A 15,144-nucleotide genomic window follows, 5' to 3' on the forward strand; every position below is an offset into this window, starting at 1 on the left:
CTGGACTCTCAGCCCTGGCATTGCGCTCCGTGGTTTGTCCTAGTCAGGAGTGGCCTGGCCCTCGGAGAGCGAGGCTATGGGTGGTCCCTCCCTCGGGCCTGGGCAGTTTAATACGCCGGGCAGCAGCCAAGGAGTTCCGGGTGGTCGCCGAGCCCTTGGAGCCAGCTTTGAACACGCTGGCAGGCAGTCCTGGCAGCTCCACAACCATCCAGCTGGGTCCTCTGGGGAAGAGGAGAGCTGTTGGGCTGCCACCCCTGACCCAAGCCCACTCAGGAATCCACACCCGCCCAATCCAAAGTGCGCCTGGTCCTCGCCTTCCTGCCTGCCCCTGCCCCACATGGCAGAGAATAGGCTTTCTAAGATGTCGCGATCCCGTTCTGCTGCCCTTAATAAAATTGCTCTCCGGCACTGGTTTGGTCGTGTGGGTTTCTTCCTTCCTGGTGGTGGGCAGTGCCAGGGGCCTGTGCTCTCAGGGGATGAGAGGTGGGAAGGAGGGGACAGGTCCTGGGGCTCTGGTCTCCTGCAGCGTCTGCCTGTTCTCTCTCCCCACACCCAGCCTCCTAAAGAGGCGCACAGAGGTGTTCCCGCCTTCCCTGAGGGAAGCAGAAAAGGCTGGAAAGTCCAGACCATTGGGGCCTGCAGAGGGAGGACAGCACCTCTATAGAGGTCTGACAATTATGTTGGCAAACTTGTTGCAGCAATGTTGCTAACCTTTTTTGATATCAGAGGGATTATTCATTATGAATTTGTACCAACTGGACAAACAGTTAACCAAGTTTACTATTTGGAAGTGCTGAAAAGGCTGTGTGAAAAAGTTAGACGACCTGAACTTTTCACCAACAATTCATGGCTCTTGCATCACGACAATGCACCAGCTCACACGGCACTGTCTATGAGGGAGTTTTTAGCCAGTGAACAAATAACTGTATTGGAACACCCTCCCTACTCACCTGATCTGGCCCCCAATGACTTCTTTCTTTACCTGAATCAGATAAAGGCAATATTGAAAGGAAGACATTTTGATGACATTCAGGACATCAAGGGTAATATGACAGCTCTGATGGCCATTCCAGAAAGAGTTCTAAAATTCCTTGGAAGGGTGGACTAGGCGCTGGCGTCAGTGCACAGCTTCCCAACGGGAGTACTTCAAAGGGGACCGTAGTGATATTCAGCGGTGAGGCATGTAGCACTGTTCCTAGGACCAGTTTGCGAACTCAATTGTCTGACTTATCATATGCATCACTTCAGTCCTGTGGTCACCCCCAAAAGAGTGATAATCCCCTTTAGCAGAGAAGCAAACTGGCAGTCTTAATGAAGTTTAGGGAACTAATGAGGGTGTGCCTGACGGCGTGGGTGGGCCACATCCTGAAGGGTTCCAGCCAGAAAGCCGCCTGAGTCCCCAGGACAGTGGACTGCTAAGGCGCTGACTCAGCCCAGGGCCCTGACACTTCATTTTTCAGTCGGCCAAGTTCCCTGCCTGTAACTTGACATGAGCGGAGACCAAGCCTGCCCAGTCTGCCAGGCCTGCAGGTTTCTGGGAGGGAAACTTCCGGGAGTGTCATTTTACCAGGAAGCAAGGAGCAGACCCTTTGATCATCAGCCCAGGACTCTGCCACGTCCCATGACTTTATCCTCTGTGAAGCCAGGACAATCCACGGGCACTATTATCCCCGTTTTTACAGAGGAGGAAACCAAGGTTCAGTGACAGCCAAGGGCACCTGGCCTGTGTTTTTACACAGTCTGGCTCCTGCTGCATTCCACCACTGGTCTCTTGGAGCCCAGACACAGGTCCAGTTCCCCCCTCCCCAAAGCCAGGGTCCCACACGACCCTCTCAACTTCCTGAATTCTGGAGCCATCATTCTAGCCTTCCTCCTGTATTCACTGTTCAACTCGAAATATGCACCTATTTGATTGATCCCTCCCTATGCCCACTGCAACCTGGCTTCTGTCACCCTCTGCCCCCTGAGGTTCCTCTGTCAAGGGCCTCAGGACTTCCTCAGGGCCAAGTCCATAGGCTGGTGGCTCTCAGCCCTGCTCTCACTTTCTTCACTTGGCAGCACCGCTGTGCCCTGCCCTGCAGTGCAGCCACCTGACCCAGTGGAAGGCAAAGCCAGAGATGGTCTGAGTTCTTCCTGCCCCTTCTGCATTAGCTTCCCCTTGCTTTCCTCGTGAAACACGGGGGAGTGGTACCAACCTGAGGAGCAGAGCTGAAGTTGGGACTTCAGCGTAGTGTCTGTTCTAAGCAGTATTTGATCAATGGCCAAGCTTGGGTGATTGGAAGTGGTTTTGCTTGCAGCTGGGTGCTCCTGGGGGCACCGTGCAGGCCTCCGAGAATCAGAGTGAGGCCCAGGGAGGGAAGTCATTTCCTTTGGAAAGCATTCCCCGACCCATCCTGGCTGGGTTAGGAACCCCCTTTCGCCCCACACTATGCTGTGTGTTCCTTTTCCCCACCCCATTGCCGCCTGGATCACACCATCTGTCCTTGTGTAGCAGACTGAGCTCCTTGCAGGCGGGGCTGTATGTGTCCCAGCACCCAGCCCTGGCCTGGCACAGAGCAGATGCTCCATATGTGACTGATGAATGGGTGGATAACAGAACCCCTTGCCTAAGCTACCCAGCAAACAGCAGTTTTGGCATAAGAAATACCCCCATCTCCTTGGTGGCTAGGACACCAGCCCAGCCCAATGGGCACTGTGCTGCTTGTGGCCCTCTGCCTTATCACCTGTCCTCCACTTGTGAGCTGGACCTCGCTCTCCTGATTATCCTCCCAGGCTGGCCATGCCCACCCTCTTCTCTCCACTATTAAATGAGTGCATGGTCCCTAGGGCTAGTCTGTTCCCTCAACTCTGCTCATCCCTCTTTCCCTCCTGGGGTGACAGCCACTCCCAGTTTCATCTAGCATCTGTGCAGCCCCCCAATCTCTTTCCTGTCCACCCATACCTCTATCCTGAACCTCAGAGACACATAGCCAGCTGCCTCTTCGTCAGAACCTAAGAACCTGCCTCAAAGGGAGGTGCCCCTGTGGCAACAAGCTGCCTTAAGACCACCCCGACCAGCACCGGCCAGAAGCCTGCAGGAGTGTGGCCAGACCCCAATGGACTGAGGCGAGGAGGCGTTGGTGAGGCAACAGGAGGGATCAAACAATGATTCCAGTTCACAGACATGCATGAAAGGAGGAAAGGGCCAGTGCCTGGAAGAGTCAAGGTCAAGGGAAGGTTAGAAGATAGAGCCAGAAAAGAGCGGACTGAAGCCACAGTCAAGGGTGGGGTTGTGGGTGGGTGGGGGCAGGGAGGAATGAGAGGACCCCCCCACTTTACCAACTTCAGAAAGCTACACATCCCTCAAGGCGGCATAGGCCAGGAGAGAGCTCTGTTGTCACCCAATTCCATGCCTGACCCAGTACATGGCAAATACATGAACAGGCAGCTTCAGACCCCTGCTATGTCCCTCCCACTTCTAGATCTGTAAAATGGGGACATTAGTGCCTGCGCATGGGCACTTACGTGAGACAAGAAGGACCATCTGCCTTTCCAACCTCCAGTGTAGGGCAGGACTCATGTGCTCCGGAGGACTCCCTACCCCCTTCCCCATCTGCTCTCTCCATCTCCTCATCCAAGCCACATGGACTCCAGACACAGGGCATCCACAGCACCAGGTCCATTTGGGCATCCAGGATCCCATTTCCACAGAAGACTTCCCTCGTGGAAAATTTTAAATTCACTCCTCTGAGCTTGCAGGACCTCCTCAGATCTGTCCTCTAGGATGGCAAAGGGCTACTTACTTAAAACAGCTGACTTCTTTTTAAATAAAAATTGAGATTATAATATACCTCCGGAGCCAAAAGTAGCCCTGATGAGACATTCTTCTCCCCCAACCCCCTCCCCAAAGAAAACCTAAGCATGAACAAAACTAGACTGTGGAACTTGTTTTACGTATCTTTTCTGGAACAGTGACCTGCTTTGGGCCCCCAAAGGAGTTGCTTTATGTCCATTCTTGTGTCTGTGAAGGTTTTTCTGGACACAGTTTATAATTCACCAAGTTTACAAGACACCTTGTTTTATTAATACAGCGATCTCTCCCTACTACTCCCAAGCAAGGAAGATGCTTACATGGAAATGTGAAGGGCACCAAATGTTTGGCGGGCTCCAGGCCCAGATGTCACAGGCTGACCTGCCTGTAGCCAAGAGGGCTTGCTGAAGCTCTGGTTGCCATTCTGAGTCATGAGGACCTGGACATAGAGGTGACATTGTTCTGCCCAGGGAAGTCACAGAACCCATTCTAGGGCCTGGTCCTGGACTGTGCCAAAACTCAACCCTTGCCCCCTTCTTGAGCACTAAGGCATTCGTTCTTGGCTGTCAGGGTCACAGTGGGGAGGGTTCCAGGAAGGTTACCAGAGTGGCTTCCCCAGGAACCCCCTGCCCTGATCTCTTAGAGTCTAGGTCATGGAGGGCACAGAGCTCCACGCCATCCTGGGCAAGCCGGGCCCGCAGTGTGGGAGCTGTGAGGACACGCAGTTCATGCAGCCGCTCCCAGGAGCAAGAAAAGGCGTCAGGGCCCTCACCACAGCCGCCTGCCGGAGGCACACTGGGGTAGCCTGGGTGGGCCATCAGCTCAGCTGTCAAGGAGTGGCCAGTGGGTGTACCTTCCAGGGCCCGAGCCAGTGCCCCTGACACGCGGTGAGCAGACATGTGCCGGCCGCAGGTACTCAGGCCCACGAAGGCATCGGTCCACCTGTGAATACCCAGGCATCAGAGGCAGGAATCGGCGGAACAGCAACGGGCAGGACTAGGCCGGGAGACTGGACGGATCTGGGGTAGAGAGGTGCGGCTGGGCGAAACCTGACTCCCTTCGAGGTAGAGAAACAGGGTTCAGCGGGCCAAGCAAATACCCAGCTGCACCCACTGGGACCCGGGCCGGGCAGAGGGAAGGGCACTGTGCGGTGGGTGGGGGGGTACCTTAGGCCACGGCCGGAGAAGGGGCCCACAGCCGCCCGGGCATCGCGCTCCACCGAACAGGCGAAAGCGCGCGCCGGGGCCTCCAGCCAAGCGCAGCCACCCACTCCGCGCTCTAGCGGCAGCCGTGTGAAGCGCACCCCGTGGTCCTGCAGCACCTCAGCGAACACCTGGCACACGCCTGCAGGCGGGGCGGAGTCAGTAAGGTGCACGTCCCCTCACCTGGGAGCATCTCCCAACCCACCTGGGCATACTGCCCCCCTGCCTGGGACCACCAACCCATGCACCTGGGAGCACATGCACGTGCTGGTGCCCGTCCACGTGAGTGGGGTTCCTGCCCAGTAACTCCCGGAAGCGGCCCAGCTGGGCCTCCAGCTCTTCCCGCACCTGAAAGGAGAGGACAATGGGCACCTCGAACATCCCGGAGCAGCTACCGAGGAAGACCCATCCCGGTGCTTCCGTGTGATTGCTCCAGTGTTGGAACCAGGGAAGCATCCAGCGCCTGCTCCGGCCCCTGATGGCGTCACGGTACCCTCGGGGCGGAGCCTTGGTAAGGGGGTATCCTCCCTGCAGCCGCACTTCCGCACCTGGGGCAAGGCCACATCTCCGGCCGCCACCGCCTCCCGGAATCCCATCTTGCCCAGGAAGAAGCCTTCAGGGCTGAGCAGCGATGAGGCACCGTGGCAGGCCGAACCCACCGGGCGGCCCTCGGACAGGTTGGCGTGGAGGCCCGTGGGGATTTGGTGCCTGCGGGGGGAACGCAATCAGGAGCACTAGGGGCCACGGGGCGGCGGCGCCCCTAGCCTGCCCTGACCCTATAAGGGGTCCCCTCACCTGCGGGCCAGCTCCGCCGCGCTCTCCGCCGCCGCGCCGTTGACCAGCAGGGACACGCTGGTGACAGCCCCAGCCAGGAAGGCCTCTACAATGCCCTCATTCCGCCGCGGGCAGTAACCAAAGTCATCCGCGGTGACCACCAGCTGTACGCGCGGCCAGGCCATTTCTGCCTCCGCCGGCTGCTGGACCAAGGGGAGTGGACTGACAGTCCAAGCCCGGCCCCTAAATGCAGCCCGAGGCCCCGCCCCGACGCGCCTGCACAGCGCCTTTGTTCTCGCCACCTAGCGGTCGGGCCATGGCCCTGCAACGATTCCGTATCTCCACACAGTGTGCTCCGCCCTTAACCAGACCACGGCTTGATTTACTGCAACGCGAACCTTTCAGTGACTGCAAAAATGATATTTAATATGAAAAATACAGAAAATAAAATCTCTCACCCTTTCCAGAGATCACCACTGTTAACTTATTGGGTAGTGTTTTTCCAGTATTTTCTCTAAGCAAATAGACACACCCAATTCTTCTTCTCCCTCACCCCAAAGTTTTTTGTGTTGTTTTGAGAAATAAATCAATGTTATCTCGTTCTTGTAATGTTTCATTTTTTTGATAATGACTATGAACTTTTTCACGTTTTTATTAGTTCTTTACATTTCTTCTTTTTCAAATTGCCCATTAGTCTTTTGCTGATTTTTCTAAGAGGAGGCTTTTTTATGATTTGTAAAAACTCTAAACAATAAGAAAATGAAAGAAAACATGTAACACTAAGGGCTTTATTTGAGAAAGCATTAGCCCCTGCTTCCATCTCGTGAGCTCTGTGCCACGCTAACTTTTATATTCATAACCTCATTTCTTTCTCTGTGGTCCAGAGAAGCTTTCCCTACGCATGACTATACAAAGAGTCACATGGTTGATAGCCGGGGTTTTCATTATGATGTGGCTGTCTTCACTTTCCCATTGGAAGTGCAGTATGTCTGTCCAGCCTATGATGGTGGTAATGTCATTCCTGTTTACCAAGCTGTTTTATAGATGAAGAAACTGAGGTTCAGGTAACAAGTGTCTTGACCAAAGTGGCCCCTCCCAGGAGTAATGAAACTGGGACTGGCCTCTGAAACTCTGGGCCTGCATCTGGGTCTGCTTCAGTCCTCTAGGCCGTGGCTGCTCCCTAGGTCAGGGGCAGAGAGGACAGAGCCAAGCTTAATAATAACAAATAATACTTCTGTGGGGGCATTGTAAGAAGGGGAGGCCTCAAAGAGCCCTTCACCAAGCTCTTGACATAGGGACCATTGTGTTCAAACGTGATCATTAAATCACTGTTTTGTTCATACATGAGGTCAGACCTCAACTGTCTTTCTCCACTGGGAAGCTGATCCTGGAAAGTCCAGAGACCCTGTGTGTCAGAAAATTGGAAGGAGGAAATTGACATTGGGCCGGCCCGGTCACTCACGCAGTTGGAGCTCCGTGCTCCTAACGCCGAAGGTGGCTGGTTTGATTCCCACGTGGGCCAGTGGGCTGTCAACCACAAGGTTGCCGGTTGGACTTCTTGACTCCCACAGGGATGGTGGGCAGTGCCCCCTGCCACTAACAACGGCAACTGGACCTGGGGCTGAGCTGCGCCCTCCACAACTAAGATTGAAAGGACAACAACTTGACTTGGAAAAAGTCCTGGAAATACACACTGTTCCCCAATAAAGTGCTGTTCCCCTTTCCCAATAAAATCTTTAAAAGAAAGAAAGAAACAAATTACCATTTATTGAGCACCTATTCTAATACTACTAGTGGTACTAGAAATATTAGCGATTAGGGGCAAGCGCTTCAGTTTCTACCTGCAAGGAGCACCATCCGGTAGATAAGTAACAACATAGTGTGGCAGAATCTGGGATGGGGTTTGTGATCATTCTGTTGGAGATGGCGAGGCTTCTGTGAAGTCTTCTCCAAAGAGGTGAGGGGGGGCTGCATGAGGAGTGTACCAGGCAGAGGGGAAAGGAAGGAGAGGAAGTAAAGATATACAGGGCTCTTATAGGATGTCGATTTAATCTCCATACTCCCATGTGGAAGAACGCTCAACTCCATTTACAGAGGAGGAGCAGAGGATCAGAGAAATTGAGTCACACAAGCAGAAAACAGCAGAGCTAGGAATTGGAGCTAGGTCTGTAACTTAGAGCAAGGACTCTTTCCACTGCACTCAGGAAAACTTCAGAGGAGAGAGGGCTCAAGACAGACCCTGGGGTTGTCCATACTGGGCTAGGGGAGGATACTGGGAAGGAGAAGACAGAGAGCAGGAGGCCCAGGACAACGTAGTGACCAGAGAGGAGCCCAGGAAGGTGCCTGTGTCACTAGAGGCGACACTGGCTTTGTCCCTTAGTCTCCCTTCAGGGCAGATGTGGAGCGAGGATCAGAGTCTCAGCCTGGGGGCTCCTCCTGGAGGAGGTGGGGGCCGAGACACGGGTCAGCAATATTCCCCAACCCCGGCTCCCACTGAGAACGTGTAAGGGACTGAGCTGGACCAAATGGGGAAGGAGACGATGTGGGCCCCTCCCCCGACCATTGTGTCGGGGGAGCTAGAGAACGAGCGGCCTGTTGCAAGCCAATCAGGACGCGGCATGCAAATGAGCAAGCGGGTGGACTTCGGGCAACCCCAGAACACAGTGTCCTCATCCTCCAGCGGCCGCTGATGGTACTATCTGGCTCCAGCGAGGCTTGGACTCTGGTGAGCGGGTGGACTCTGGGCCAGGGATGGACACCACGGGTCTGGGAGGAGAGAGGATCGGAGATGGTCAGAGACAGGATGCGGACGGTCTCGGGGACCCCACCCTTGAGTACTCTGGACGCAGATGGTATGCAAGAGACTCTGAGCAGAGGAAGAGCCACACACGTGAGGGACATGGGGTACCCCCGGGCCCCTGACGCAGTGTCCAACAGACAGACAGAGACTTGAACCCATGGCCTAGGGAGACCCTTATGCCATCTCCCCGCCCGGCACAGAGAGGAATCCACTGCTGAACTGCAGAACTGAAGAGAGAGGAGGTGGGTAGCAGGCCGAGCCACCCACAGCATGACCAGCTGCCGCCACCACTCCGGATACTTGGCGGATGACGAGGCCGGCCACACCACGTACTTGGCTCGGGTAAGTGGCTGGCAGGACCCAACTCTGAGGCCCACATCGTGTTCTTCACTAGTTCCAGCGCCTTGAATTACAGCCCCCTCTTTCTCGTTTCCTATTGACTTTCTCTCTGGGCTTGGAAGTGAGTCCTTATCTCCTTGACCACTCTTCTGACCCCCTGCTAGGCCCTAATCATCCTCACTTTCATTCTCTGTGTCCACCTGACCTCCAGTGGCTGGAGAGGTGCTTGGTGGACTGGGCCCCCAAGTGGGAGGATGGAGTCTACTCAGGGCCTGGGGCTCAAGTTGCAGAAGCATCCATGGAGCGTGCAGGGCTCAGGACCACAGGTGGTCTGTGCAGTGGAGCAGGGCTGGCCTGCTCTACAGACAGAAGGAGCCCAGGTGGGACTCAGAAAGATTTTGTGATTACCCACTCATGCCCAGTAAGAGGGCAGAAGCAGGCTTTTAGACTCCCTGGCCTGGGCTTGTGTACATGAAATGTATGTGTCAGGGAAGTTAAGTTTCAGGGCGCTAAATAGATCCCCTTTGCAGAAGAGGAAACTGGACCTCAAGAGGGACCATCGTGCCCAGAATCACACAGCCTCAAGGTGGCAGAGCTATGGTCTGCCTGACTCCAAAACAGAGTTCCTTCCACTGCCCACTACCCACCCAGTTCCTTGTACCCTAGGAGGACCCCAGGGACCCCTCCTCCTGTGGGGATGTTCTGGCCCACTATGACATGTCTGTCTGCTCAGGTGCAGCCACCTAAGAAGCCAGCATTCCCAGAAATGAGGCAAGCCTCCAAGCTGGGCCACATGCCACACCCACCGTCAAAGAACAGCCCCAGCTCAGCGCTCCACGGGCACCACCGAAACTCGAGGGACCCTCGGCCCTTTGGTAGATTCCTGGATTTCCTTGTCAAGGGCCAGGTGCTGGACAGCCTACAGACGGTGGTGGATAAGGCAACTGAGCGCATAGCCACCATGAAGACAGAGGCTGGGGTGCCACTGGTGGAGGTGCAGGACCCAGTGGAGGTGCCAGCAGGTGGGCGGCGGGTTCGTACCAGGCCCAGCCTCAGTACCGTGCACCGACACCGTGTCCGGCCCAGCCTCTGCACTGGGAACCCCAACAACTACCCATCCTGTTCCAGCTCCATGTCCGATTCCCATAGCAACTTCACAGCTGGCTGGCACGGCTCCCATAGCCGGGACAGCGACCTGGGCTATCACGGTTTGGGCCCACTGCCACCCATGAAGGACAAACTCCTGCAGGAGAAGAGCCTCAAACGACTGTTGCAGCTGGAGAACAGAGGGGTGAGATCTGGGGCCATCACCTGGGGTGGTTAGGATGGCGCTCATCCCAGAACACAGGGCCAGGGCCAAGCCTGGCTTAGCTGCTCCTGGATGCCTCTGAGATTCCCCTTCTCTCTACAGAAAAGCCTGGGGCAGTTCTGCTCACAGCGGGACTCTCTGCTGTGGGACTCAATGGGCAGCCAATCCAGCAGCCAGTGGACCCCAGAGCATCCCCTTTTGGGGTTCTCAGGCCTGCTGGGCTCAAGCTTGGGCACCCCTGAAGCATCAGAGCTGGGGCCTGGAGAGCGGGAGCTGATGTTCCTCAAGCAAGAGTTCAACCAGGAGATCAAGTCCTTGCTGAGCCAGCCAACGTCCTTCGACCTGCCTGGCTACTGTTCTCTCCGAGAGCCCCATCGGACCCTGGACTTCCTGGCTGAGCACCACCTCTTCCCTGCCCTACAGAGAGTGGTCAGCCAGGCTGTGGACAAGCTTAGTGGCGCCCGCCGCCACAATGGCTGCCCTCTCTTTCCGTCAGAATGGGAGCCCACCACAAAGCCGAACTTGAACTCTGATTCGAACTCAGAAGTCACACCTGACTCCAAGGGGGTCACAACTGATGAAGGGGAGGAGCGCTATGATTACCCGCTCCCCACCACTGCCTCCAGCCTCAAGATGGTTCACAAAAAGAGCACCAAGTCCAGAGGATGGGACAAGCCAAAGGAAGAGGGTTCTTCCATGTCTAGTGACAAAGAGGCCACCAGAATCAGGCTTAAGGTGATACCTACAGAAAAGCCCAAGATCCCCTCATCCCATTCCCGGCAGGAGGCACCTGACCAGGACCCTAAAGTACAGAGACCACCCATGTCCACTTCTGGGACCCTGAGCTCCAACCAGAGGGCCCAACCCTGGCGGAGACTACACCTCACACTGCCTGCCCCTGGGATCAAGGTGGAGGTGCCCTTAAGCCAGACTCGCCTCACCCAGGTCCCAGCTCCACATGCCTCCCCCTGCCTTCTCTCCTCCCACCACCTCCCTGTGTTTTCACCACTCACCTCCTTGGTAAGAAGCTTCTCCCCATCTCTCACTTCACTGCATCCGAAGATGAGCTCCTCAAAGGGACGAGGGCTGAGGGATTTAGGGGCAGGTTTGCAGGGAAACGGCTCCTTCAGCCACCATTCCTAGTGGCCACTGTCACTGGCAGGTGCCCATAGCTCAGGCCTCTTGCGCTGCACTGTGGAAACTGTCTGAGCAGGGGACAAGCTGTTGAGGGACCAGGAACCCTGGCCTAGCTACTGCCAGGCATTGTCAAAGATGAATAAAGACTATTTTTAATTTGGGGTATTTTTTAACATTTGCACATGAATCTCGGAGACCCTCCCAGGTGGGAAGGGTCCTGTCCCTTGTGGACAGCAGCCTGATTCCAGAGTGGGGCGCTGCATCCTAGGTCTAGCATCTTCTGATTCTGCTGCCTAGGACAGGGCTCCACTGTGTATACCCTGATGACAGGGAGTTACCCAGGATGGGTATGGAGAAGATGTAGGTGGCTTAACCCTGGTGGGTCTCCAGCACTGCCCCCCACCCTCCTCTTACCCATCAAGGCCCAGGCATGCTTCCCTCCTCTGAACCCTGGCCCGGGTGAGGGCTTGCTAGAGCTCAGGTTGTCCAAACTCGAGTTTGGCTGACATTGTCACTGTAGTCACTGGCCTTGCCTTGGGCCTGACTGGTATGGTTGGCGTGATGATGGTGTGGTCAGAGTGAGGGTTACCTGCCATGCAGGACCTCTGCTCAGCTATTGAGCAAGACAGCAGAGCAGATGTGTCGAGGCCGTACCTTAAGTGTGAAAGGTGTGATGTCCATGTGGGTGACATGGGGGGTGCTCTGGCTGTGAGGTGCATCATCCCAGGGCAGCAGGAGTGGCATGACATGTCTCCCTTTCCCTTCCCGGCTGCTGCACAGAACCCAGGTCACATGTTCACGAAGAAGAAGCCACTGCCCTCCATCGCATCCGAGTCCACTGTGTCCCACTTCAATCCCAGGTATGAGGAGCTTGTCAACTACTTCATGGAGCAGGCTGTCTCCTTGCTTGTCAGTAAGTATAAGTTTGAGAAGAACCTCACCAAGCAGCTCGGCTTCATCTCCTTCCCTGTCACTGAGGCACTAATGGACCTCTTCCTGGGCTTCAAGAAGGTGAAGGGCTCCCATATCCGCCTGTCCTCGAAGGTTGATTGGAGCTGCCTGCTGCACAAGCTGCAGGAGGCCCAGTGGGCCGGGAAGGAATCCCGGCCAGTGTCTCAGCCCATGTCCCTGAAGGACTCCCATTGCAAGGCCTCCAGGCACACTGCCTCCCACAGTGGCACTACCCACCACAGCACCTCCCAGCACAGCACGGAGTCCCCCTCCACAATGCCCAAGCCAGCCACTGTCGTGGATCAGGAGGTGGCTGCAGAGCCCTGCCTCCACACTGAGTCGCTGGGCCCCCAGCTGTCCACCCCTCAGGAAAACAGTACAGCTGAGGAAGCAATGGACACGGGCGAGAGCCCGAGCAGTGAGAATGAGGACGAAGAGACTACAGCTTCTTTGGGGGTGAGAGACCCAGAGCCCCCCCAAGCCTCAAGGGGAGGCAGTGGCTGTGTGCCACTCAGCACACAGCCCTGGAGGCCCCCAACGAGGTCTCCTAAGCCACATTGAGCACTGGATTCCCTCTTCCTCCTCCTGCTCCATAGTAATGCTGCCCACCCAGCCAGCCCCTGCCCTGAGCAGAGGTCAGAATGGGCTAGATGCCCATGAGGAGCTCTGCTCAGCCTCTCAGGGAAGCCAACAGGAGAAATAAAGCAATTTTTTTTTCTGGTAATTTCAGCCTCCCTTCCATGCTCCTGCCCTTGAGTGCCAACTCCAGCGGGCCAGGCCTGGCTACAGCCGGCCTTCATGACAGCTGGCAGTGCTCTGACCCCCGTGAACTCAGATGCTGTGTTGAACACAAGTCCCTGGCTTGTGGCTCTTCTCCACTCCAGTCTGCATCTTCCTGGATCTTCAAGCCTCTCAGGGCTCATGGTCCCCCTCTGTCATGGCCTTTGTACATCATGACTTCTGCTTCCAGAGGGCTCCTCCTCTTCCAGGGCAGCTTCGTCTTCTCTGTGGCATGCCACACCCTCATGTTCCGACTGAAGAACCGCCTTCTGCTGCTGCTCCCATGGCCACCTGTCTTCCTAATTTGTATTTCTCACCTTCAACTCCTGAATCTGGAGGTTCCATGCCAGGTCACATGGGGGCTGCTGGTCGGCCAAGCTATGGATTAGCTGCCTCAGGCTGGCCACGTGACTACTACTTCTGTAGTGGCCCTGAGCTCTCTCTAGAAGGGTCTGTGGGCATGGTGGGTCTCTTCTTCAGTGTTCTCCTGGGGCTTCTGGCCTTCCTGTGCCACCCGCTCAGCATCCTCCTTCCTTCTGCCTTCCTCGGGCAGCCTGTTTGCTCCTCTGTTCAGGCATCTTCATCCAGGGATCAGCTCAACCTCTTCCCCCACCACCCTTTCCTATGGCTGAGAGAACATGTGAAGATTCTCCACACTGCTTCATTGTGCAGGCTGCCATTGCAGGGAGCCTGGGGGGTTTCTCATGCCTCCCCCTGAAGCCCATCCGGGTGCAGAGAGGACAGGCCTGCTCCTATAGCCCGACCATGCTCAGTGGCCCACACAGGTGAGGACACAGCAAACTGTAGAGCTTCCTCTGGAGCCAGGCAGGGTGGACCTTCCACACCCTACCCACACCCTGCAATTCGGGAAGGAGGACTTGCTCCGCTGCTAGTCAGAGGGACCAGGGTCCTAAGGTGGCGGGGGAGTGAGGGACGGGGACGCATTTTTCTACAGAGCTCTTTTGGCAATAATCTTTTTTCTTTTTCTTTTTTAACTTTTATTTATTTTTTAAGTGTGTTTTTCCAGGACCCAGTAGCTCCAAGTCAAGTAGTTGTTTCAATCTAGTTGTGGAGGGTGCAGCTCTCATGGCCCATGTGGGGATTGAACCGGTGACCTTATTAAGAGCACTGTGCTCTAACCAACTGAGCTAACCCGCCACCCCAAGAATCTTTTAAGGCACATGCTCAGCTCATAAAGACCCATTCACTGAAGGACATCCACTGCCGTCACCACTGCAGTGTAGGGTGACAACAGCCGTTTTCATACCTTGTTGCCATAACATTTGGCCACAGTTGCTCGGCCCTAGTGGTGCATCCTAATCCAACTCAGGCCAGCCAAGTTCTTTCCCAGGAGCATGCAATTGGGATGCACTGAGAGATTCTGGTTCAGTTTGCACTGATGGCTGAAGACAAGCATGGATGGTGTAAAGCAGCCATCTTCCACCCCTCTTTAGAGAGGCAAGAAATTCTAATGGCAGAAAGCAGCCAACAAGGGGAGCCCAAAGGCTCTGAGACAGCAGCTGCTGTGATGCCCACCAGCTTGCCAGGTCCCATTGCCAAGTCCTCAAAGGAGAATTGAACATATCCCCACCCCAGCCTCAAAGGCACATGTCTAGGAACTGTCCTTAGAGAGGGAGCAGCCCCTTTGGGAACCTCTGGTACATGGTACTAGAGACATCTGATCTTAGCTCCTGTTTCAGGCATCTGTTGCTGTGGGGGAAACCACTCTGATACTTAAGTGGCTTCAAACCATTTGCCATGATGTTGGGGTTTGACAACTGGCAGAGGTATAGGCAGAGTGGCTCATGTGGCTGCTTTCAGCTGGGGGCTGGGTTGAGGCTAGAACATTCCACATGGCTTCTCCTTCTCCAGGGTCTCTTTCCACATGGCCCTGGCCATTCATTTGTCTAATTTGCACTTCCTTATAGCATGGGCAGGGTGCACCTGCTGGCTTCCAAGAGGGAGGAAGCAAGAACCACTGCTGCTCTTGCAGCCTTTGCCCAGACAGAAGTCCCAAAATAGCACTTCAGCAGTGTTCTCTTGGTCAAATGAATTGCAATGC

At 55.4% G+C, this 15,144-nt stretch overlaps 3 protein-coding genes across 3 annotated transcripts; 2 read left to right on the forward strand and 1 right to left on the reverse strand.

The window, feature by feature from the left end:
* Nucleotides 1-4,052: 4,052 nt before the first annotated feature.
* YDJC (YdjC chitooligosaccharide deacetylase homolog) lies at nucleotides 4,053-6,035 on the reverse strand. Its single transcript, XM_019710163.2, has 5 exons — nucleotides 5,788-6,035; nucleotides 5,541-5,700; nucleotides 5,241-5,340; nucleotides 4,957-5,134; nucleotides 4,053-4,732 (listed from the first exon to the last, which is right to left on the reverse strand). The coding sequence occupies exons 1-5, from the start codon at nucleotides 5,949-5,951 to the stop codon at nucleotides 4,363-4,365; spliced, it is 972 nt and encodes a 323-aa protein (XP_019565722.2). The 5' UTR covers nucleotides 5,952-6,035; the 3' UTR covers nucleotides 4,053-4,362.
* A 2,385-nt stretch (nucleotides 6,036-8,420) lies between these two features.
* Nucleotides 8,421-11,367, forward strand: CCDC116 (coiled-coil domain containing 116). Its single transcript, XM_019757688.2, has 3 exons — nucleotides 8,421-8,908; nucleotides 9,639-10,196; nucleotides 10,317-11,367. Exons 1-3 carry the CDS (start codon nucleotides 8,837-8,839, stop codon nucleotides 11,355-11,357), a joined length of 1,671 nt encoding a protein of 556 aa, XP_019613247.2. The 5' UTR covers nucleotides 8,421-8,836; the 3' UTR covers nucleotides 11,358-11,367.
* Nucleotides 11,368-11,929: 562 nt separating this feature from the next.
* Nucleotides 11,930-13,437, forward strand: LOC141569226 (uncharacterized). The gene has a single exon (XM_074321568.1). The coding sequence runs from the start codon at nucleotides 11,946-11,948 to the stop codon at nucleotides 12,861-12,863; it is 918 nt and encodes a 305-aa protein (XP_074177669.1). The 5' UTR covers nucleotides 11,930-11,945; the 3' UTR covers nucleotides 12,864-13,437.
* Nucleotides 13,438-15,144: the final 1,707 nt, after the last annotated feature.

This window comes from Rhinolophus sinicus, linkage group LG16, assembly GCF_036562045.2.
Source record: "Rhinolophus sinicus isolate RSC01 linkage group LG16, ASM3656204v1, whole genome shotgun sequence".
Taxonomy (NCBI): domain Eukaryota; kingdom Metazoa; phylum Chordata; class Mammalia; order Chiroptera; family Rhinolophidae; genus Rhinolophus; species Rhinolophus sinicus.